The sequence below is a fragment of the Dipodomys merriami genome, unplaced genomic scaffold, assembly GCF_024711535.1.
Source record: "Dipodomys merriami isolate MVZ:Mamm:240054 unplaced genomic scaffold, mDipMer1.0.p SCAF_57, whole genome shotgun sequence".
Taxonomy (NCBI): Eukaryota; Metazoa; Chordata; class Mammalia; order Rodentia; family Heteromyidae; genus Dipodomys; species Dipodomys merriami.
The window spans coordinates 5,571,904-5,594,881 of record NW_027206146.1 but is presented as its reverse complement, the minus strand read 5'-3'; the positions used below and the strand labels follow the sequence as shown (position 1 = coordinate 5,594,881).

Genomic DNA, 22,978 nt, shown 5'->3' with positions numbered 1-22,978 from the left:
ATGGACCACAGACCGGGCGACGGAGGGGATCCGGCTGCCTTGGCCAGGCGTGGCTCCGGGTGGGCCGCACCTGGGCAGAGGCGGGGTGGGGGGCGGGAGGAAGCAGCGCCCCGCGCCCCCCCCCTCGCGCCCCGCCCTGACCCTGACCCCGGTCCAGGCCCCGGGAGCTTCCCGGCGGGGAGGCCCTGGCGAGTCCCCGCGGGCCGGGCCGGGCGGGCGCAGGGGGCGGGCGCAGCACCGGGAGAACCGGCTGCGACCGCCCCTCCCCGTGGGCCGGGCCAGGTAGGCTCCCGGCGGCTGGGCGCGCGGCGCAGACGCTCGGCGCACCCGGCCTCGGCCCTGCCATGGACGGGCCGCAGCCCCCGGCCCCCTGGGACGCGCTGGAGGACATCCCGGAGCTCAGGTGAGGCCCGGGGTCGGGGAGGGAAGGGGGGATCCCGGGCACCCCCAGCCTCGGCCAGGCCCCGGGGCGCAGGGAACTTGGGCTCCAAAGTTGCCTGTGGTCCATTTCTCCCCCCCCCCCAACAAAGCCCTCAGCCCGCGGAGACACAGAGGGTCCCAAAGGCGGGGGGCCAGAGGAGGAAGGATTTTGGGGACCCGGGGCGCCTGGACCGAGGCCTCCTTCCAAGGGAGGGGCGCGCGAGGTGGAAACATGGGGTGACTCCAATAACCTGGTGATAACTGACCTCGTGGTGGATACCCAGATGGGGAAACTGAGGCAGAGAGAGGGACCACGATGTGAGTGATGATCATCCCCGGGCTAGAAGTCGATTTGAACCCCAGATTCAGAATCTGGTTCCCCCCTCTCCCCCAGAGCCTCTCTTCTTCACTTTGCCGAGGCTCAGAGAAGGCAGGCACCCCGCCCCAGAGCACACAGCAAGCTGACAGGTGGGGTGATCTGCTGCTCTGACATTTTACATTCTGCACCCCCAGAAGGGAGACTCTTTGGGGTTCCTGGGTCCTTGCGGGCCCGCGTGAAGAGGGGCGCCCTGTGTACCCCCACCCTGTTCCCATCACCCCTCTCTGTCCTGCTCAGAAACCCACTGCTCTCCTTGCTGGGGCAAGAGCCACGTTGTTCTTGCTGTGTGATTTTTACCTGTGCTCTATCGTCTCTGGGCCCCTTGGGCTGCCACGCTTCCTTTCTCAGGTTTAGAAAAGGTTCTAGCCCTTTCTACCCAACCTTTTCTCTTCCAGGGCTCTGGGTTGTACAGTTTTACCCCTAGAGAACTCTTCGAGGCCACAGTCCCTTCCCGTGATCTCCTTTTGAGTGTGTTTTCAATGGCGGGTCATTCATCTTCTCTGAGCCTCACAGTGCAAATTTGGCTTCCAGGACTCCATCACCTCCCCCTTCCCCTGGGGTGGGGGAAACCCTGCCTAATGGGAACCCCCTTCCCAGGACCCTCAGACAACACCACACCCCTGCTGATGCAGCTTCTTCCAGAACCATCCCTTCTCCTGTGAAGGTCGCCTCCCCCGACGCCCCCCAGCCTCAACCTCAGCTAGGCCCTGAGCTGCCTCTCCCAATCTCTCAGCTCTTGTGTGACTCCCCAGTAGCCCAAGCCCCTCCAGGCCTGGCCCCCTGCATTCTGCCGACCCTCTGATTTCAGAACCCCTCCCCCTTCCTTCTCTGACCCTGCACCTCCCGCTCCTTCACAGGGATTCTATACTAAAAGCCTGAGTTTATCCCCAGCTGCCCTAGCTCTAGTCCCCTCTGTCTGTCCAAAGCCTTCTTGAGACACAGATTTCTTGTATCCAGCAGAAATCTTCCTCACACACACAGATACATAATAGAGATCAGGACAGATGTGCTCAGGACAGGTTTGAAATGGGGTTGTGGACTGGGGGCCGAGGCCCGAACTCTGTGTTCCCTTCATCTGCTCCTTGGTGGAAGTGGCTCCAGTAGGTCTTTGCTTTCTGTTTTGTTTTTGAGACAAGGTTTTCCTATGTAGCCCAAGCTGGCCTCCAAGTCAGCCTCAGCCTCCCCAGTGCTGGGATTATAGGCATGTACCACTGTGCTAAGACTTGCGACTAAGGTTCTCTGCCTCTTAGTCCCCACCTCCCTCCTGACGTTGGCTTTATCTGCTGCTTCCTTTGCCCATTTGGCTGGCATTATCCACCTTAGGGCCTTTGCATGTGCACTGAACTTTTCCCAGGTGCCCTTCCTGTCTCTTCTACCAAACTGCTTGGAGATGCAGCACGAGACAGTTAAGGTTAGACAGGGAGAGGGACTGGTGAGCCCACAATGGGTTCCTTGGACCCCTCACCGCTGTCGACTTCAGATCTGACCTGGGGGTACCAAAATGTTTGCCTGTTCAAGGGCAGGCAACAGAAACCCCGTGGGTTTCTGTGAATGAATAGATGAATGGAGAGAGGTTGGGCAACCTTTGAGCCCAGGCGAGTCAAGGTTACCAGGTGGGGAGGGGCTGAGGCTAGACTGTCAGAGGAATCGCAGGTGGCTGGTGTCAAGGACCAGAAGAGGCAAATAACAGCTTGAAAGAAACAACCCAGGGGCCCCATTCCATCTTTGAGCCTGGATTACAGGCATACCTGGACCACACATACTGAACATTGAATTCCAGCCACAGGACTGTCGGCCAGATGCTTTGCTTACAATGTTCTAGATACCGACGCCTACTTTCGGTGTGATGGGCAGTTTGGGGGCTGTCTTCTTCTTGCGCTGGGTGGGGGAATTCAAAAGGCAAGGGTTGAGGGCGTGGCTCAACTGGTAGAGCACCTAGAAAGCCCAAGGTTCTAAGATCAAACTCTAGTACCGGCAAAAAAAAAAAAGGTAACTCCAACGGTCTAATAAGGCTAGAGGTGTGGCTTCATGGTAGAATGCTCTGGCATGTGGGAGTCCCTGCGTTCCATCCCAGCACCATGAAAAAAAAACTACCCATAAAGCTTGAAGGAGAAAACCAGAGACCAGCATGAATGAGGCCAGGGGTTGTTTTTGTTGTGGCTTTTTTTGTTTTGTTTTTGTCAGTCATGGGGCTTGAACTCTGGGCCTGGGTGCTGTCCCTCAGCTCTTCAGCTCAAGGCGAGCGTTCTACCACTTGAGCCACAGCACCACTTCCGGTTTTCTGGTGGTTCATTGGAGATAAGAGTCTCTCGGGCTTTCCTACTCAGGCTGGCTCTGAACTTGGATCCTCTGATCTCAGCCTCCTGAGTAGCTTGGATGACAGGGGTGAGCCTCCCACACCCAGCTTCTTTTTTTTTTTTTAACAATCCCTATAACCTCCAACAGCTCACCCTGTGCCATCTATTAATGCAGCTCATCCTTCCAGATGAGATTAACCAAAGTGAATGACTAAGGGTTACCACATGAAGATTTCGGGCTCAGAGAGGGTGCGGGATTGGCCCACAGTCACACAGCTGTCAAGTGGGGCGTGGCCAGGATTTGCACCCTGGGAAGGGTGCCTGGATCTTGCCCAGGATTTGGGGAGGGGCAGGAAGTGGGAAGGAAGCTCGGCCGGGACTGCGGGCGGGTCTCTCTCGGGTCTCTCTCTCTCTCTCAATCACGGTAGGGAGGCTAAGAGCAGCTAAGCTGGCTTTTGGACCTGGGTGGCCCACTGTGGCCTTCGTGGCCACTCCTCCCTCCCTCTGACCTCTGAGTCCCCTGATGGGTGGTTTCTGATCCCTGCTCTGGGTTTTATGGCCGGCTTGCTAATGCTGAGTTTACAGCCTGTGTCTCTGTGTCAGGATGAGAGCTTCCAGCCGCCTTCCTGCACTCCATGCCAGGGTGGGCGGGGGGATGTCCATGGCCTAGGGATTGGCAGAGGTGGGAAGTGGGGTCACCCGGGCTCCTGCATGCCCGGGTCTGGCAAGCACCCCCACCTAACATCCCCCCCCCTCCATCGCCTGGGCACTTATACCTATTTGGTGGCTTAGTTTGGGTTCTATTGTTTCTTTTCTTTCTCCAACTCCCGGAAGCCATCCAGGACGACAGTAACCGTGACCTTCCCCCGAGCACACCTGAGCAGGCCCCATGCCAAGGGCTTTGCACCTGGCCAGGCCACACAGGCCTGGGGTCAGCACTGGTTTCCATTTGGCAGATGGGGGAAACTGAGGCCCAGAGCTGTGAATCACCTATTAAGTTCCCAAGACTCCCTTCTTGGTTGTTGGTTTATGTGTTTTGTGGTGCTTGGGGGTGGGGGTGGGGGTGGAACTCAGGACCTTGGCACCTGCTAGGCAAGTTCTCTACCTCTACCGCTGAGCTCCGCCTCTGATCTTGGAGACCCCCACTCTGTGTGTGTGTGTGTGTGTGTGTGTGTGTGTGTGTGTGTGTGTGTGTGTGTGTGTGTGTGTGTGTGCATACATCAGTTATTGGGACTTGAACTCAGGCCTGGTCTCCTGCAGTCCCTTAGCTTTTTTGCTCAAGGCAGGAGCTCTACCATTTGAGCCACAGCTTTTGGAGGTAAATTGGAGAGAAGAGTCTCAAGGATTTTTCTGACTGGGCTGGCTCTGAACTGTAACCCTCAAATCTGAGTCTCCTGAATAGCTAGGATTACAGGTATGAGCCGCCAGGCCCAGCTAGAGACCCTGTGCTTAAAGTATTAGCGATGGATTTCAAACCACAGGAAGAGACGACGGGAGGGCACTACTCCACCTGGGCACTGGTGACCCTAACAGAGCTGATGACAGTGTCCATCCTTCTTAGATTCACCATATGAGACCCAGGTAAAACATTTTCTAGTTGCCACACTCAGAAGAGTCAAAAGAAACAGGTGGAGCTGGGTGTGTAATCCCAGCTACTCCTGGAGCTTCCCTAGAGAGGATCGTGATTTGAGGCCAGCGGGGCAAGGAGTTATCAAAGCCTCCATCTCATAGAACAGGCTGGGTGTGACCGCATCTCCCTGTAGTGCATGAGTGGTACAAATGATGGGAAGTCCAGGCCAGCTGGATAAACAGGAGAGATGCTATGTAAAAAATAAAGCCAAAAGGGCTGGTGGTGTGGCTCAATGGTAGAGTACCCTCCAATCAGCAGGTCATTGATTTTTTAATTCTCAATAAGACATTTTGCTTCCCACCACTCACACGGATGCTTTGAAAATAGAGTGTGCCTCGTGTGCCTCTTCTCCCTACAGGGTGACTTTCCACAGAAAAGACGCCATTGGCATTCTGATCTCCTCCCTTTTATGGTTGGACACAACTCAGGTCCAAGCTCTCCCCCCCTCTCACTCCCCCCGCCCTGGTTTTCCCCTTCCTCCCCCAGCAAGCTCACACTGTCCAACTGGAGGAACCACTGTGGAAAAATGTAAAGGCTTGCATCTCAGCACAATCGCCAGCTTCACCCAAACCCAAACACCTCTGGGCTCCGCGGTCACATTTGAAGTCATGGATGGCCACGTGTGACCACACAGTGAAACCTGGAACAGAGGCTCCGCTCCAGGCCTCAGCCAAGGGCAGGACAAACACACACACACACACACACACACACACACACACACACACACACACACACAGGAGAAATGTAGGGGAGACAAAGGAGAGGGGATAGAGGGAGGGAAAGAGAGGGAGGGAGGGAGGGCCGGGCAGGGGAGCAGTGGGAAGAGCCCCAGGCAGGAGGCCCTGTGTGTCCGAGCGTGGGACACAGAAGGAACAGAGTGAACCTCACCGGGGAACTGGACGGCACTGACAGTGTCACTGGCCAGGCTGGGGGGGGGGGGCCTAGAAAACAGGTAGGACAGGTGGCCTGATCGGAGACCCAGAAAGGGAGAGGGGGAAGAGGGCGAGAGCAAGAGGGAGCACTGGCCAAAATCAGTTGTGTCACACATTGGGTGAGCTGGGTGTCTCGGTTCCCCCAAGCCTCCCGGTCCCCCCCTCCGTAAATTCATTCATTGCCTGGGTACTGCAACCCACCCTTGCGAATTCAGCCACCACCTGTGTGGTGAGGGAGGGGGAGAGATGACACTTTTTTTTTAAAGCCCCTTTTGTGTCCTTGAGTTGACATTAGTAGCACTCAGGAACGTCTAGCACAAAGGACCCTGAAGAGGTAAAGAGATTTTCTCTCTTGTTTAAAGTCTCAGCCCTGGGGATAGAACTTGGGACCTTCCTACTTACTTGCTAAACCAGCTTTCTATTCCCTAAGCCACGCCCACCACGCCCGACCACGCCCAGGAGCCCCACCCATCGCAACCATGCCCATTGTGTCCAAACCATGCCCACATGACCACGCCCTATAAATTGCAGCTGTGGGAGCCACACTCTGGTCAAAGCCACGCCCACAGGCTTGAGTCTCTTGATGGCTTGACAGGCTTCTTGGCTATCATTACGTAGTCCAAGCTGGTTTCAAACTTGTAATCCTCCTGCCTCTGCCTCTTAAGTGATGGGATTTCAGAGGGAATCCCTGGCCTCACACTTTATTATTATCACTATTAGTACTATTATTATTCTCTGAATAAATCCAGGCTGGAAAGTATTCAAATAGGATTGATAGGTATGGTAAGGTGCCTTCTGCGCTCCGTGGGGCGTGGTGGGGTGGTGAAGCCTAAATGGGCGTGGGTCACCAGGTAGAGCCCTTCCCTAGCACATGAACAGATCCTGCATCCCATCCCCAGCTGGGTAAGAAAGGAGGGCAAGAGGTAGATCCAGCTCAGAAACAAAGCAAGTTGGGGTAAGGTGTGAGTTCTAATGTCATTCATTTGCAGCGCCAGGACAGGGAGGAAGCAGGGGCCCAGAATCGGTTTGTGGGGATCGGGGCTTCCCCCTCCCCGAGTTTACCACAGCAATAATTGGGCTGGCTATTCACCCAGCTGATGACAACTGCGACCACACATCCGATGCAAGCCTGTAATCCCAGCGCTCAGGAGATGCAGCTGGGAAGATCCAGTTTCCAGGCCAGCTTGAGCTACATAGAAAGGCTGTCTCAAAAGAAAGCCAAGCAAACATCCCTTCCTACCACATGGCCAGCCTCCGCTGGCCTGGTGTGAGGCTGGGCCTTCCCTCTGGCAGAGCACTGGCTCTCCAGTTGTTTATCTAACTGCGCTTTGCTAGAGTAACACGAGAAAGAGATAACAAAGATAAAAAAACAAACAGGTGTATTAACTAGTCTACCTGGTCAATGGATCTAGAGATATGGTGCAATCATTTTTTTGGGTGGTACCAAGGTCTGAGTTCAGAATCTCCCAGTTGTGAGGCAGGTACTCTACCACTTGAGCCATGCCCACAGCCCTTTTTGTTTTGGTTATTTTGAGGTGGGGAGGGGTCTCATCTTTACATCCAGGCCTGAACCTTGATCTTCCTATGAAGATGTGACAGATACTCACAACCACACCCAGCTATTGTTTAAGATGGGGTCTTGCTAACTTTTGCCCAGACTAAACTTCAAACCATGACGGTCCTGACCTCTACCTCCTGCATAGTGTGAGATGATAGGCATAAGCCACTACTCCTGGCTCCTTTGATGTATTTCAATGAGAGTTGCAGAAGAGTTTACCCTCAACATTACTGCCTGCATTTCATTCACTAAGGTTTGTCTTTGTCAGCTTTTGTTTTGTGTGTGTGTGTGTGTGTGTGTGTGTGTGTGTGTGTGTGTGTGTGTGTGTGTGTGTGTGTGCGCGCCAGTCCTGAGGCTTAAACCAGGACTTGGGCACTGTCCCTGAGCTTTTGTGCTCAAGATTAGTGCGCTACCACTTGAGTCACAACTCCACCTCCAGATTTTTGGTGGTTCATTGAAGACAGGAGTCTCATGGACTTTCCTGCCCGGGGCTGGCTTTAAACTGCGATCCTCAGATCTCACACTCCTGAATAGCTGGGATGTCAGGCTTGAGCAGCAGCTCCCAGATTGTTTGTGGACTTTTAAATAGAAAGAACTTATAGACAGGAAACTGCAGAAATCTGAAGTCTCTGGACTTTGACCATTTTCTCTCCAGACGAAACGCCTCCTTCTGATTGGCTGGCCTCCAACGGCCGTCCTCAGGCGTCCTGATTTCTATATCCTCTGCTTTATTGGTTTGGCCCTTCCTCAAACGATGTTGTGGTCAACATCCTGATAGGCATTTCACCAGCCACTCCCTATTGGACATCTATGGAGCCCATGCTATTTGGGGGAGAGGGGGGAGGGTGTCCCCATTTTCCATTTCCTTCTTTATCCGATGGTCATAAGCAGGGGGGGCGGGGCTGCCTGGCCACCACATGCTGGTTCTTTGAGTTAGCACACAGAAGGAAGACAATTTCTGTTCCCTTCCAGTTCCACTACTAGCAGAGACAGGAGGCTAGGCAAAGGAAATGAATCGCTAAGTATTCAAACAGCATCTCATCCAGGCTGCCCCGGAAGTCTGGAGTCCTGGACAGGGAGGAGGAGCCAGCCAAGGCCTCCTTCTGTAATGTCGCAGAGTTCCTGATGCGCACACTCCAGCTAGGAGGAGGTTTTCTTTGGCTCTGGCTAAATCCTGAGTCATCTCTTGGGTGGACTTGGGGACATCTGTCCAGATGCGCCTGGTGAAGTGGGGGAGGGGAGTGGCAGATGGACAGCGTGGGGCAGTTAGGGTGCTAGACTCTGTGTCATGGCTGTGGGGTACCTGGAAGCTGGCTCAGACTGGGGCGCCCAGGCAACCTCCCAGGGGAAGTCAGGCTGCCAGCCTGGTCTCGGAGGAAGTCCTAAAGGGAGCTGGAGACAGCCAGTGCACACTGCCAGCTCTACTCAAGTCATCACCTTTGCATACAAGGGTCCATCGGGTTCCCCACCCCCGACTTCTTGCCTCCCTTCCTTCAGAGATGTTTGCCAAAGATCTCCCCGTCAGAGGGCCTCTCTGCCTGCCTGCATCCAAAATTGCAACTTCCGTTGGGCACCAGTGGCTCAGGCCTGTAATCCCGGCTACTCAGGGTGCTGAGATCTGAGGGTTGAGGTTCAAAGCCAGCCTGCATAGGAAAGTCTATGAGACTTGTATCTCCAATCGATCACCAAAAACCTGAAAGTGGTGCTGTGGTTCAAGTGGTAGAGTGCTAGCTTTGAGCAAAAGAGCTTAGGGACAGTGCCCAGGTCCTGAATTCAAGCCCCAAGACCAGCCCGCGTGTGCGCATGCACACACACACACACACACACACACACACACACACACAATTGCAGCCTCCACCAGTGGGGACATTTCTGTCTGTCCCCAAAGGCAGGCCTCAACTTTGAGATCCTCCTTCCTCAGCCTCCTAGGTCTGTTCAACTTCCTGTACATAACCAGTCATGGGTCATTTGAATTCAGGGGCTTTGCTGTCACCTGTCCCTGTCTGGCACATGGTAGTTCCTCAATAAATATCCTATCCATGTGATGAAGGAATGGCTTTGTCCCTGTCCAAGGCAGAGGCATATGCTCTATTTGAGACAAAGGTCAGAAACTCTTATCTCCAATTACACCAGTAAACTAGAAATGGAGCTGTGGCTCAAAGTGATAGAGCACTAGCCTTGAGTGAGAAAGCTCAGAGACAAGATGCAGGCCTGAGTTCAAGCCCCATGACCCACAAAAAGAAAAAGGAAAAAAAAATTTAAAAACAAAAAACCAATATGGTTAAAAGTTAACCATCTTGGGGAAGTTGAAGTTTCTTTCTTTTTTATTGTTATTTTTGTGCCATCTCAAGATTTTGTCCAGGCCAGCCTCAGATCCTGAGCCTCTCTGAGCCTCCTGAGTAGCTGGGATTACAACTGCTTTTTTTTCCAGTCTTGGAGCTTGAACTCAGGGCCTGGGCGCTGTCCCTGAGCTTCTTTTGCTTAAGGCTAGCACTCTCCCACTTGAGCCACAGCGCCACTTCCGGCTTTTTCTACTGATGTGGCACTGAGGAATCGAACCTGGGGCTTCATGCATACTAGGCATGCACTCTACCACTAAGCCACCTTCCCAGCCTTTGGCTTGTTTGTATGAGACCAGGGTCTCACTTTCTCCTCTACCTGGGCTGACCCTGAAGATCCCCTTCCCCTCAGTCTGGCATCATCTCCTCATCTCAAGACTCCTTTTTTAGCACGGATTGGTCTTAGTATAACCTGGTTAAAGTAGGGAGAAAGAGAAAACAAATATTTCTTGCCCCTCATGCAGGAATAGGATCCTCCCTGCAAAACCCCCAGCAATGGAATGGGAAGGGCGTGGCTAGAGTGAGCGTGGTTGTGATGGGCCCAGGCGAATGAGGATTTAGAGGGCGTGACCAGGAAGACACATGCCCCTCCCCGTGGGCGTGGTCACCATGGGTGGGTGTTGTGGGCGTGGCTTGGGTGGGAGAGCATCTCTGTGGAGATTTACCATGGCATTGCTGGCTCTCGTCCTGTTCATCCACTCACCCTACAAAGCACATGGTTGGGCCTTCCCCAGGGTTTTGGTTGGCTTGTTTTTAATCTGTTTATTTGTTACTTATATTGGTTTGCTTTTGTAGTACCGCTGTTTCAAAACTCAGGGCCTTGCACTTCCAGTTTTCCACTTTTATTGCACGAGTTATTTTCAAGATAGGGACTCGCTTCCTGCCCAGGCTCCTGTCTGGATGCGGTTGGCCTAGGTCAGGCTTCCCATTGTATCTGGGATGACAGGTGTGCACCACTACGCCCAGCTAAGGGTTGAGAGTAGGAGGGGTGTCTCAAAACTTTTCTGTCAGTGGGTGTCGGTGGCTCATTCCTATCATCCTAGCTACTCAGGAGGCTGAGATCTGAGGATCATGGTTCAAAGCCAGCCCCGGCAGGAAAGTCCATGAGACTCTTTTTTTGGGGGGGGAGGGAGGGAGTCCGGTCGTGGGGCCTGAACTCTGGGCCTGGGTGCTGTCCCTCAGCTCTTCAGCTCAAGGCTAGCGCTCTACCACTTGAGCCACAGCGCCACTTCCAGCTTTTTTCTTTTTGCTTATGTGGTGCTGAGGAATCGAACCCAGGGCCTCATGTATGCAAGGCAAGTGCTCTACCACTGAGCCACCTTCCCAGCCCGCCGTGAGACTCTTATCTCCAATAAACCACCAGAAAACCAGAATTGGAGCTGTGGCTCAAGTGGTAGAGCACATGCCTTGAGCTGAAGAGCTGAGGGACAGCGCCCAGGCCCAGAGTTCAAGCCCCATGACCAACAAAAAATAAATGATGCCCAGACTGGCATCATCAGACCTGGATCCTTCCAGTCTGAAGTCTCCCAAATAGCTAGGATTACAGGAGAGAGCCACCAGGCCCGGCTCCAAAACTTTTTAGACGTCCACATGATGACACCAATGGAAAATTCCACCTCTGGCCTCACTGGGCTGGTGAGTCCTGTATGCAGATGCACTAAAAATATTGCGTAAAATCACCTTGGGGCTATGAGTCTAAGGTGTCTGTGACACCATGAAGTTGTTCGGACCTGGCTTCCATCCCCCAGGTAGTCCACTATGGATTGTACTAGATAAATGATTGATAGCTCTGAAGGGACTGGGCCAGGGGGAAGAGGCTCAGAGGCCTGAGGCCTGTTTGGGAGCAGGAACGTTAGGGGAGGCCTCATTGAGTAGAAGTGATATCGGGACAATGGCTTGAGACAGGCAAGAGTCATGGGAGTGAATGGGAAACGGAGCAGCTAGTACAAAGGTCCTGTGTCAGGACCAAGCTTGCTGTGTAGGTAGAAGAATGAGACCAGAGAGGTGGGAGGTTGGAGAATAGTTAGGACTGGAGTCAACTCAGGTTTCTTTGCTTTTTTTTTTTTTCTTTTTTGTGGGTTGTAGGGCTTGAACTTAGGGCCTGCACATTGTCCCTGAGCCTCTGTGTGTTTAAGATAGCTCTCTACCAATTGACAGCACCACTTGTGGTTCTTTGGTTCATTGGAGATACGAGTCTCACAGCGACTTTTCTGCCCAGGGGCTGGCTTTGAACTGTAATCCTAGATCTCAGCTTCCTGAGTAGCTAGGATTTCAGGTGTGAGCCACCAGTGCCGGGCCAACTTGGATTTGTCACCAAATCCTCTGGCTGTTTCTGTGTGGGAGAACTGACTACAGGTGGCTTTTAATCCTTCCAACATTCTCTGCAGAGTCCACTTCCAATCCTGCTCTCCCACACTGTGAAACTGATGCACAGAGATGTGTAGCCGAGTTGCCAACATCACACAGCTAGCTGATTTGACAGGGCCAGCTCCGAATATGAACCTGGAAGGGCTGGGCTGCCTCTGCCTTTTGAACCAGGGACAGGTTTGTGGATTGCACACCTGTTGTGTGTCAGACTAAAGATAGAATGAGGGAAGAGAAGAATGGGAGGGGAAGGGGAAGATGCTCAGGGTCAGGTATGAGATTTCCTGGGAAGGCTGCTGTGTGACTTGATGGAGTGTATTAACCTCTCTGGGCCTTCATTTCTTCCGCCATGAAATGGTACCCTCAGTACCCACAGCATGAATTTGTGGGAGAGCTCTATAATACAACCTGTGTCCCTCTCCCCTGCTGTGGCTAGGCCCTTCCCTAGGGGCAGATAAAAGGAGATGACAGCTCATGTGGAAGGAAAGAGACTCCTGATCAGGGAAGTGCTTTAGGGGGTGGCATCTGACCCAGCTCTTAACTAGAGATGCAGAGAGAAGTGGCAGAAAGGCATTCTTTTGGGGGAACAGCACGTGCAAAGGCCCAGAGGTATGAAAACTATTCAGTGAATGAGGGAAATCCCTTGTAACTACAGCTGGTATCTGGAGGAGAGGAGCTAATGGACCAGGCTGTGGCGGGCCTTGAGTAACTGATAATGGCCTCAGGGAGCCTGTCCACGGGGCTAAAACCTGCCTGGCCTTGAGTGCCAGATGCGGGGCTGGGAATTGATCCCAAAGGCATTAAGGAGCCACAGGATGGAGGAGCATAAAACCAGTGAGCACCAGGTTACAAAGAAGGACAGATGCTGGGCCAGGTATCCAGAGGGGAGAGGAAGACCCCAGAGCTGGCCAGGAAATGGGGTACAGGGAGAAAAGATTGGGGCCTTATGTATGAGGCAAGAAGTCAAGCCTTTCTGCCAGGCTCAGTGGGTCACCCCTGTAATCCAAGCTACTTGTAAATTGAGATGGGAGGATCGTGGTTTGAGACCAGCTGGGGCAAGACCTCATCTCTACAAAGGAACTGGGTGTGGTGGTACATGTCTGTGACCCCTGCTACATGAAAGGCAGTGATAGGAGAATCGGGAGTTGAGGCAAACCCCAAGAAAAACAGATAAAACCATATCTGAAGGCAAAAAAAAACAAAAAACAGGGCTGAACGATGATGTGGCTCAGAGGATAGAATACCTGACTAGCAAGTGCCAAGTCCCTGAGTTCAAATCGCAGTACTGCCAACAGAACAGAGGGAAATGGAAGAACCCCCAAAGGGGTAGGGCATTTCTTACAGTTCCCATGGGCTGGGGGTGCCCAGGCAGGGCTGCCCAGTGGCCTCCTGGGGTTGGTGGGCAGATCCTGGGCCCTGTTTGTCATGGAGGCCCGGCCTTGCCTGATGCTGCCAGCCTCTCCCAACTGCCCAGCCTTCCACACTTACACACCTCTATTTAAATGGAGCGATCTCCACACGCCAGTCTCCTGACATGGTTTGTGGGAACTAAAAGGGCCTGTGACCCCAGAAAGGGAGGGGTCCCCTTGGGGCCAGGCTTGAGTTCTGGGACAGGGAGAGCAGGCCCAAATCCAGCCAAGTGTTAAAGGAACCTTCAGGGCTTCCTGGCCTGCCCAGTACGGGGGGACTGAATTCCAGGCCCAGGTCCTGGATTGGGGTGGGGGTTGCACAACAGATGGGAGCTTGGGCTGGTATTGGGGTGACTGGAGTCGGGGGGTGAGGGTGGGAGAGACTAGGAAATACATCTGCAAGCCTGGAAACGAGAGCTACCCTGGCTGCGTTAATGGTCTGACAAGCACTGGGATTTGAACTCGGGGCCTTGCACTTTTTTTTTTTTTTGGTCGGTTGTGGGGCCTGAACTCTGAGCCTGGGCGCTGTCCCTTAGCTCTTCAGCTCAAGGCTAGCACTCTACCACTTGAGCCACAGCACCACTTCCGGTTTTCTGGTGGTTTATTGAAGAGTTTCATGGACTTTCCTGCCCCAGCTGGCTTTGAACCTCAATCCTCAGATCTCAGCCTCCTGAATAGCTAGGATGACAGGTGTGAGCCACTGGCGCCCGGCTGGGGCCTTGTACTTTTTGTCTGTCATTTTGTGTTTTCACTCAAGGCTGGTGCTCTACCACTTGAGCCACACCTCCACTTCCAGTTTCTTGCTGGGTTCAGTGGAGATAAAGACTCTCCCAGAGCTTTCTTCCCTGGGATGGCTTTGAACTTTAGATCCTCAACTCTCAGCCTCCTGAGTAAATAAGAGGTCGTCCTTTATCCTCATGTGACAGAAAAGGAAACTGAGGCTCATGGAGATAGACAGGAATGACCTACAGAAGCAGGCATTTGGAGGCTAATCTGCCTAGTAACTGATGATGGCTTCAGGGAGCCTGTCCACAGGGCTAAAATCTGCCTAGCAACTGATTGCGTCACGACTTCCACCCACCCAACCAATGAGGACAGGCAGTGATGCTGCTGCATGCATAATTGCATTACTGCTTAATGTGTGCTGCCCAGTTGCAATCTTGAGCCAGTTCACCTCAGTAATGTTGCTTCTAGTACTGCGTGTGATGGTGAATAGTTAGTTCGGATTTATGGGATTCCACTTAGGAGCCTGGATCTACTTGAACAATGGCTTTCTGCAGTCCTTTATTTTAAAAAGTGTGTGTGTGTGTGTGTGTGTGTGTGTGTGTGTGTGTGTGTGTGTGTGTGTGTGTGTGTGTGTGTGTGTGTGTGTGTGTTGGTCATGAGGTTTGTTATTGTTGGGTCCTGCCAATCCTGGGGCTTGAACGCAGGGCATGGGCACTGTATCTGAACTTCTTTGTGCTCAAGGCTAGCACTCTACCACTTGAGTCCCAGCTCCACTTTTTTTTTTCTGTGTATGTGATACTGAGGAAGCAAACCCAGGGCTTCATGCATGTTAGGCAAGCACTCTACCACTGAGCCACATTTCCAGCCCCTGGTCATGAGGTTTGAACTGAGGAACTGGGTGTTTTTGTGCTCAAGGCTAGCACTCTACCACTGGAGCCACAGCTCCACTTCTAGCTTTTCTGGTGATTCATTGGAGATGATTCTCAACAGACTTTTCTGCCCAAGCTGGCTTCAAACTATGATCCTCAGATCTCAGCCTCCTTAGTAGGTAGGATGGAAGCCATGACCCACCTGGCTCACTTTAGAGTTTTGTTTTGTTTTCCAGTCCTGGGATTTGAATTCAGCCTGGGCACTGTCCCTGAGCTTCTTTTGCTCAAGGCTAGCATTCTACCACTTGAGCCATGGCTCCACTTCTGGCTTTTTCTGTGTATGTGGTACTGAAGAATCGAACCTAGGGCTTCATGCATGCTAGGCAAGCACTCTACCACTGAGCCACATTCCCAACCCTAGTCATTCTTTTTTTTATAGGTACTCTTGTATTTTTGTCCAGGACAGCCTTGATTATGTTCCTCTTGCTTTACATCTCCTATAGTGCTGGGACCACAGCCTTGAATCACTATGCCTGGCTTATTGATTGAGCTGGGTCTTGTTAACTTTCTGCCCGAGGTGGTTACAGACCTCCATTCTCCTTGTCTATGGCTCCTGCATGGCTTGGATTATAGGCATGTGGCACCATGCCCAGCTCAACTGCTACTAAAACATCTAATTGAGGAACCTTAATCACCTGGTGATTCATTGTGAATTTTGCACGTGGGCTTTGCAGTTGACTTGGGCTGAGCACCTGATGTCTCTGATGTCAATATCCTCTTTTATTAAGTGATCTGTGTCTCCCTCCACGGTTGGGGTGAGGGATAAATGTATGGGGGAACCATCCAGTCCCATTTTCTTTCTTTAATGTTTCAGTCCTGGGGCTTGAATTCAGGGCCTGGGTGCTGTCTCTGAGCCTCTCTGTGCTCAAGGCTAGCACTCTACCACTTGAGCCACAGCGCCACTTCTGGCTTTTTCTGTGTATGTGGTACTGAGGAATCGAACCCAGGGCTTCATGCATGATAGGCAAGCACTCTACCACTAAGCCACCTTCCCAACCCATGGTCCCATTTTCATATGTAAAGCGCTGTGTGTCCCACCAGCTGTGTGGCTTTGGGCAAGTCACTCTACCTCTCTGAACCTGGCTCTCCTTATCCGTCACGTGGAGATGTTAAATAATTGTGATGTCACAAGACTGGTTGGTGGTTGTTGATTTTTTGAGGGGGACTAGTGAAGCACCCCATTTTGTTGATGGGTAAATGGAAGCTCAGAAAGCAGCAGCTCCCTCCCTCACTCCCTGTCTCTCCCTCATTCCCCCCCACCCCCTGCAGCCAGAAGCTGCCAGGAGACTACTTCTGGTACAAGGACATCCCCTTTCCCCTCGGCCTGTACTCTCCAGACAGCATCAGCCAGGCAGAGAACGCCCTGGACGTGCGGGATGACGACATCTTCATCATCACCTACCCCAAGTCAGGTACCTGCAGGGCGGGAGAGGGGGCAGGGCTGCACAAGGGCTGGCCACTAGGAGAGCCAGGAGCAGGGACTGATGAATTGGGCTTTTGCTGGCAGCCCCCTTGAGCTCCTCACAGGTGGTAGAATGTGACTCTCAAATGCCCCAGGGTCAGGGTCTCTGCCGGCCTGTCCCCTGTAGAGCTGATTTTCCCCTAGAGACCAGGATAACGGAGAGACTGGGTCCTGATTTGGTGTCCTGCAGTGCCCTCTGCTGGCCTCGCTCCAACCGCAGGGAACACAGCCAGAATAGACTGGGGCGCTTACCCGGAATTCCAGCACTCCCCAGGCCCAGGGCGGAAGAGCGCGAGTTCAAGACCAGCCTGGGCTGGAGAGTGAGACCCTTGTCTGGTGGTACGCATGCGAGGCAAATGCCTTACCGCTCAAGCCACGCCCACCGCGGGACCAGGCCCCTGGTGACCACGCCCACACGAACCAGCCTATCAAATAGTGGCCTGTATGGCCACGCCCACCCGGAAAAGGTTTCTGACATGGGCACGCCCATTGGAGGGTTTCTTGGCCACGCCCACTCGGGGGCCACACATCCTAGCCCTTTCCTTTTGTAGTTTGCTTTTCTGAGATAGGGTCTCCCTTAACTTCAATCCAACTTGAATCCTCTGGCCTTGAGTAGCTGAAATGACAGGACTTTGTGGATTTTTAGTGTTTTGTGGGAGATTTGAACTCAAGGTATCACTTGACAGGCAGCTGCTCAAAGCTTTGACCACTGATTTTTCTAATAGGTCTCTAAGCCCAGATTGGACCTGGACACACGTCATCCTCCTATTTAAACCTCCTGTATAGCTGGGATGACAAGTGTACATCACTGTACATAACTACTGGTTGAAATGAGGGCTTCATTAATGTCTCCCCCCTTCCTCCTTCTACAGGCACCAACTGGATGATCGAGATTGTCTGCTTGATCCTGAAGAACGGCGATCCTTCCTGGATCCGCTCGGTGCCCATCTGGGAGCGGGCGCCCTGGTGCGAGACCATCATAAGCGCCTTCAGCCTCCCGGACCAGCCCAGCCCCCGCATCATGAGCTCCCACCTCCCCATCCAGCTGTTCACAAAGGCCTTCTTCACGTCCAAGGCCAAGGTGAGGGCCGGGGGAACAGATACCATTGGCCTTTTTTATTTCCCCTTAAATTTTAGTTTTCTGGTGCTGGGAATTAAACTCAGCACTACCTCTACCAATGAATTACAGCCCCCATCCTCTGTTGCTTTTTTTCCACTTTGTGTTTGGGGCAGACTGGCCTAGAACTTGCAAACATCCTATCTCAGCCTCCTAAATGCTGGGATTACAGGCATGCACCTCTATGCTCAGCTTTAGATCTTCCCACCTTTCTTCCTTCCTTTCTTTCTTCTTTCCTCCCTCCCCCCCTCCTCCTCCCCCTATTTTTCTTGCTTGTTTGCTTGCTTGATTTCTTATTTTATTTATTTATTTATGTCAGTCATGGGGCTTGAACTCGGCTTGGGTGCTATCTTTGCGCTCTTCAGCTCAAGGCGAACACTCTACCGCTTGAGCCTCAGTACCACTTCCGGTTTTCTAGTGGTTCATTGGAGATAAGAGTCTCACAAACTATTCTGCCCGGGATAGCTTTGAACCGTGATTCTCAGATCTCAGTCTCCTCAGTAGCTAGGATTACAGACATGAGCCACTGGTGCCCAGCTTGCTCTCTCTTTTATGTGCCAGTCCTAGGGCTTGAACTCAGGGCCTGGGCGCTGTCCCTGAGCTTTTTTGCTTGAAGTTGGAATTCTACTACTTGAGTCACAGCTCCACTTCTGGCTTTTTAGTGGTTTATTAGAGATAAGTCTTTCAGACTTTCCTTCCCAGACTGGCTTTGAGCCACGATCCTCAGATCTCAGCCTCCTGAATAGCTAGGATTACAGATGTGAACTGCTAGCAACTGGCTCTTTTCCTCTTTCATTCTTCCTTCCTCTTCTTTTCCTTCCTTCCTCCTAGAATTTGGTTGGAGACTTTCCTCATTCTCTGCAAAGGCTGAGCTCTTGGAAACTGGAAGTTCCTCCACAAGTCTTTCTGAGTCTTTCCTGCTGCACCCAGAAGAGGGGCTCAAAGGCAGGCAGCTTTAGGTAGTGGGGACCCACCTGTGTCTGATGCCTTCCCCTCCCATCATCTACACACAGGTGATCTACCTGGGCCGGAACCCCCGGGATGTGGTGGTTTCCCTTTATCACTATTCCAAGATTGCCGGGCAGTTGAAGGACCCTGGCACGCCCGACCAGTTCCTTCAGAACTTCCTCAAAGGCGAAGGTGAGGCCCGGGGACACAAGGAGGCAGCTGGGGGGAGGGGGACAGCCCCAACCCTGGCAAAGAGGATCAGGATGAGGAAGCGGATAAGGAGAAGGGGGTGGCAGAGATAACAGTGACAGAGAGAGTTCAAAGATACAGACATACTGGGAGGAGCCCCAGAGAGGAAGGGACACCAAAGAGTGGTTGCACCCACTTATAATTCTAGCATTCCTAAAGCTGAGGTAGGAATCTACAAGTTCAAGGATAGCCTAGGGTACATTGAGATGCCCTGTCTCAAAAAAGAAACACATTCACTCAGAGCCAAGTACAGTGACTCACACCTGGAATCCTAGACACTTGGGAGGCAGAGATCAGGAGGATCAGGTTTGAGGCCAGATGGATGAGGGGAGGAGGTGCAGGTTGAAGAAACGTTGAACTTGGTGATATATCTGAAGGCCTGGGAGGTCACTCAGCCGTCTAGCCAGGGACACTGGCTGCCCAGCCCTCACCTGGCCCTCACCCTGCCCTTTTGCTCTCAGTGCAGTTTGGTTCCTGGTTTGACCACATTAAGGGCTGGATCCGGATGCAGGGCAAGGAGAACTTCCTGTTCATCACCTACGAGGAGCTGCAGCAGGTTGGTCTCCTCAGCCTGGCCCACCCTGGAGTCAGGCAAGCAGAGCACTTTAAATGCCAATGGATGAAAAGTTTTCATCGGGGGAAAAAAAAAAAAAAAAAAAAAAAAAGCCAGGTGCCGGTGGCTCACGCCTGTCATCCTAGCTACTCAGAAGGCTCAGATCTGAGGATCGAGGTTCAATGCCAGCCCAGGCAGAAAGTCTGTGAGACTCATCTCTAATAAAGCATCAGAAAACTAGAAGTGGTGCTGTGGCTCAAGTGGTAGAGCACTCTTGAGCCGAAAAGCTCAGGGACAGCATCCAGGCCCAGATTTCAAATCTCATGACCAACCAAAACAAAAACAAAAACCAAAAAAGAAAAAGTCTTGTTTAAGCTGGGCTCTGGTAGTTTACACCTGTAATCCCGGCTACTCAGGAAGCATTGATTAGAAGTTTGCAACCAGACTGGACAAAAAGTTCTCCACACCTCCATCTCAATCAGAAAGTATAAATAGGAGGATCATGATCCAGGCTAGCCTGGAGGGAGGGGGGTAAGTGAACTGCTAGCTCAAAAATGAACAGAAGCTCATGCCTGTCATCCTAGCTACTCTGGAGGCTGAGATCTGTTCGAAGCCAGCTGAGGCGAAAAAGCTTGAGTTTTTTTTTTTTTGGTTTTTCTTTGGGGGGGGTCCAGTGATGGGGCCTGAACTCTGGGCCTGGGTGTTGCCCCTCAGCTCTTCAGCTCAAGGCCTGTGCTCTACCACTTGTGCCACAGTGCCACTTCTGGCTTTTTCTGCTTAGGTGGTGCTGAGGAACCAAACCCAGGGCCTCATGCATGCAAGGCAAGCGCTCTACCACTGAGCCACCTTCCCAGCCCCTCTTCACAGCTCTTTATTGAGAAAAAAAAAAGTTTATAAGAGAAATTAAATCATTTACAAAGACCCCCGAGTCTCCCCTCCCCACCCCCCAGGATTTGTTTTCTTCCCATACTGTTCAGTTTCTTTTGATGGAAAGATCTGGAAAAGGGTTGGGCATTACCCCTCCCCCCTGCTTCATCTAGCTCTGTTCTACAAACCAGAAACTGGGCCACAGAGCCCAATGGCACTTGGGGCCAGCCCTGGCTGTGTGGCCCGAAGTTTCTAGGCCATGAGGTGCCGTCTGGAGTTATGAAACCAGGAATGATCTGGAAAGGCTGGCGGTGGTGGAATGGGGAGGGAAGTCTTCAGGGAGCCCCAGGCTACGTGGCCTGCCTGCCTTCCCCTCTCTCGGACATTCCCGCTCCCCCCCACCCCCTCCACTCACCCTCTCTCTGTCCCTCCATGTCAGGATCTCCAAGGCTCAGTGCAGCGCGTCTCTGAGTTTCTGGGCCGGACGCTGGACGAGGAGGCTCTGGGTTCCGTCGTAGCACACTCGGCCTTCAGCTCCATGAAGGCCAATGCCATGTCCAACTACACGCTCCTGCCCCCCAGCCTGCTGGACCACCGCCAAGGCGCCTTCCTCCGGAAAGGTGCGGCCACCCCACCACGCCCAGGGACCGGCTTTCCCCAGCTAGGCCTCACTTTCCCCAGCTGTAAAAGGGGCTGAGCAGGGAGTGCAGGGATGTCCTTCCTCCCCTCAGCCTCAGCACAGGGCCGAGACCAGGACAACAGCTGCCTGAAGCTGCTGCCCACGCTGGGCAGACTCTCGTGTCCGAATGATACGAGTAAGCTGGGCGCTGGTGGCTCACACCTGTCATCATCCCAGCTACTCAGGAGGCTGAGAGCTGAGGATTGCAGCTGGAGGCCAGCCTGGGCAGGAAAGCCTTTGAGGTTCTCATCTCCAGTGAACCAGCAGAAAAGCTGGAGGTGGAGCTGTGGCGCCTGCGGTCTGTAGAGTGCCAGGGCCAGCCAGCGCCCAGGTCCTGAGTTCAAGCCCCAGGACCGGCACCCACACAGATGCACGATAAAATAGAGTCCATAGCAGCCCTGGAGGCCCACTGCAAACACCCCATTACCCCTGACCCCGCCACAGGGGACCCTAACCTGTGTGCGTATGCACTGTGTGCAGCATTCTGGGGCACACATCCTGGGCAGGTGGCTGTTGTTTTTTGGGGGGAGGTGGAGGGGGGGGCCCGGCTTGTGGCAGGGCTGGTGGGGGGCAGGAGGCCCTCAGGACCGGCACCCCTGACCCCCCACCCCACCCCCGATCTCCAGGGGTCTCTGGAGACTGGAAAAACCACTTCACGGTGGCGCAGAGCGAGGCCTTCGACCGTGTGTACCGCGCGCGCATGCGCGGGCTGCCGGCCTTCCCCTGGGAAAAGACCCCTGAGACCCCCGAGACCCCCGAGGACGCGGAGCCCGACGCCGACGCCCCCCGCCCCGGCCCCTGACCACCACCCCCCCCCCCCCCCGCAATAAACGCCCGGCTCCGCCCCGCCCGCTGCAGTGACTCGCGCCCCCTGGGAAGGGGCGCACCGGCCGCACCCCAGGACAGCGCCACCCCGGGGTCCTCAGGCCAAGGGACCGAGGCCGGGCTGCATGACCGCCTCTGTCATCCTGGCGCCGGGAGGAGGCAGCAGCAGCCTGGGCTCCAGACTGGAATCGAATGCCAATGTGTTTAGATTAAAAGATGTGGCGCACAGCCCAGCCCCAGCCCCGTGTGACTAGGTGGGAGGTCTCTGAGGGAGGAGGCTGGGGCCTGGATCCCTGGGTCTGAGGGAGGAGGCTGGGGCCTGGATCCTGGGTCTGAGGGAGGAGGCTGGGGCCTGGATCCCTGGGTCTGAGGGAGGAGGCTGGGGCCTGGACTCCTAGGTCTGAGGGAGGATCTGGGGCCTGGACCCCTGGGTCTGAGGGAGGAGGCTGGGGCCTGGACCCCTGGGTCTGAGGGAGGAGGCTGGGATCTGGACCCCTACATCTGAGGGAGGAGGCTGGGGCCTGGACCCCTGGGTCTGAGGGAGAATTTGGGGCCTGAACCCCTGGGTCTGAGGGAGGAGGCTGGGCCTGGACCCCTGGGTCTGAGGGAGGCGGCAGGGGCCTGGAACCCCTGGGTCTGAGGGAGGAGGCTGGGCCTGGACCCCTGGGTCTGAGGGAGGCGGCTGGGGCCTGGACTCCTAGGTCTGAGGGAGGATCTGGGGCCTGGACCCCTGGGTCTGAGGGAGGACGCTGGGGCCTGGACCTCTGGGTCTGAGGGAGGAGGCTGGGGCCTGGACCCCTGGGTCTGAGGGAGGAGGCTGGGGTCTGGACCTCTACATCTGAGGGAGGAGGCTGGTGGCTGGGGGCAGGATCCCTGGGTCTGAGGGAGGAGGCTGGGCCTGGACCCCTGGGTCTGAGGGAGGAGGCTGGGCCTGGACCCCTGGGTCTGAGGGAGGCGGCTGGGGCCTGGACTCCTAGGTCTGAGGGAGGATCTGGGGCCTGGACCTCTGGGTCTGAGGGAGGAGGCTGGGCCTGGACCCCTGGGTCTGAGGGAGGAGGCTGGGGTCTGGACCCCTACATCTGAGGGAGGAGGCTGGTGGCTGGGGGCAGGATCCCTGGGTCTGAGGGAAGAGGCTGGGTTCTGGAAACCCTGGGTCTGAGGGAGGAACCTGAGGTCTGGACCCCTGCATCTGAGGGAGGAGGCTGGGGGCTGGACCCCTGGGTCTGAGGGAGGAGGGTTGGGCCTGAACACCTGGGTCTGGGGAAAGAGTCTGGGGTCTGGAGGTGAACAACAGT

General features: G+C 54.1%; 1 protein-coding gene across 1 annotated transcript; it reads left to right on the top strand.

Annotated features, from left to right (window-relative positions):
- The first annotated feature begins 266 nt into the window (after positions 1–266).
- Positions 267–21,871, top strand: Sult2b1 (sulfotransferase family 2B member 1). Its single transcript, XM_070000509.1, has 7 exons — positions 267–403; positions 16,253–16,395; positions 17,318–17,526; positions 18,576–18,702; positions 19,221–19,315; positions 20,619–20,799; positions 21,485–21,871. The coding sequence occupies exons 1-7, from the start codon at positions 345–347 to the stop codon at positions 21,658–21,660; spliced, it is 990 nt and encodes a 329-aa protein (XP_069856610.1). The 5' UTR covers positions 267–344; the 3' UTR covers positions 21,661–21,871.
- The last annotated feature ends 1,107 nt before the right edge of the window (positions 21,872–22,978 follow it).

Coding starts and splice junctions, on each gene's coding strand:
- Sult2b1 (XM_070000509.1), top strand. CDS start 345: ATGGACGGGCCGCAGCCCCCGGCCCCCTGGGACGCGCTGGAGGACATC. Junction 404..16,252: donor GAGGACATCCCGGAGCTCAG/GTGAGGCCCGGG, acceptor CACCCCCTGCAG/CCAGAAGCTGCCAGGAGACT. Junction 20,800..21,484: donor AGGCGCCTTCCTCCGGAAAG/GTGCGGCCACCC, acceptor CCCGATCTCCAG/GGGTCTCTGGAGACTGGAAA.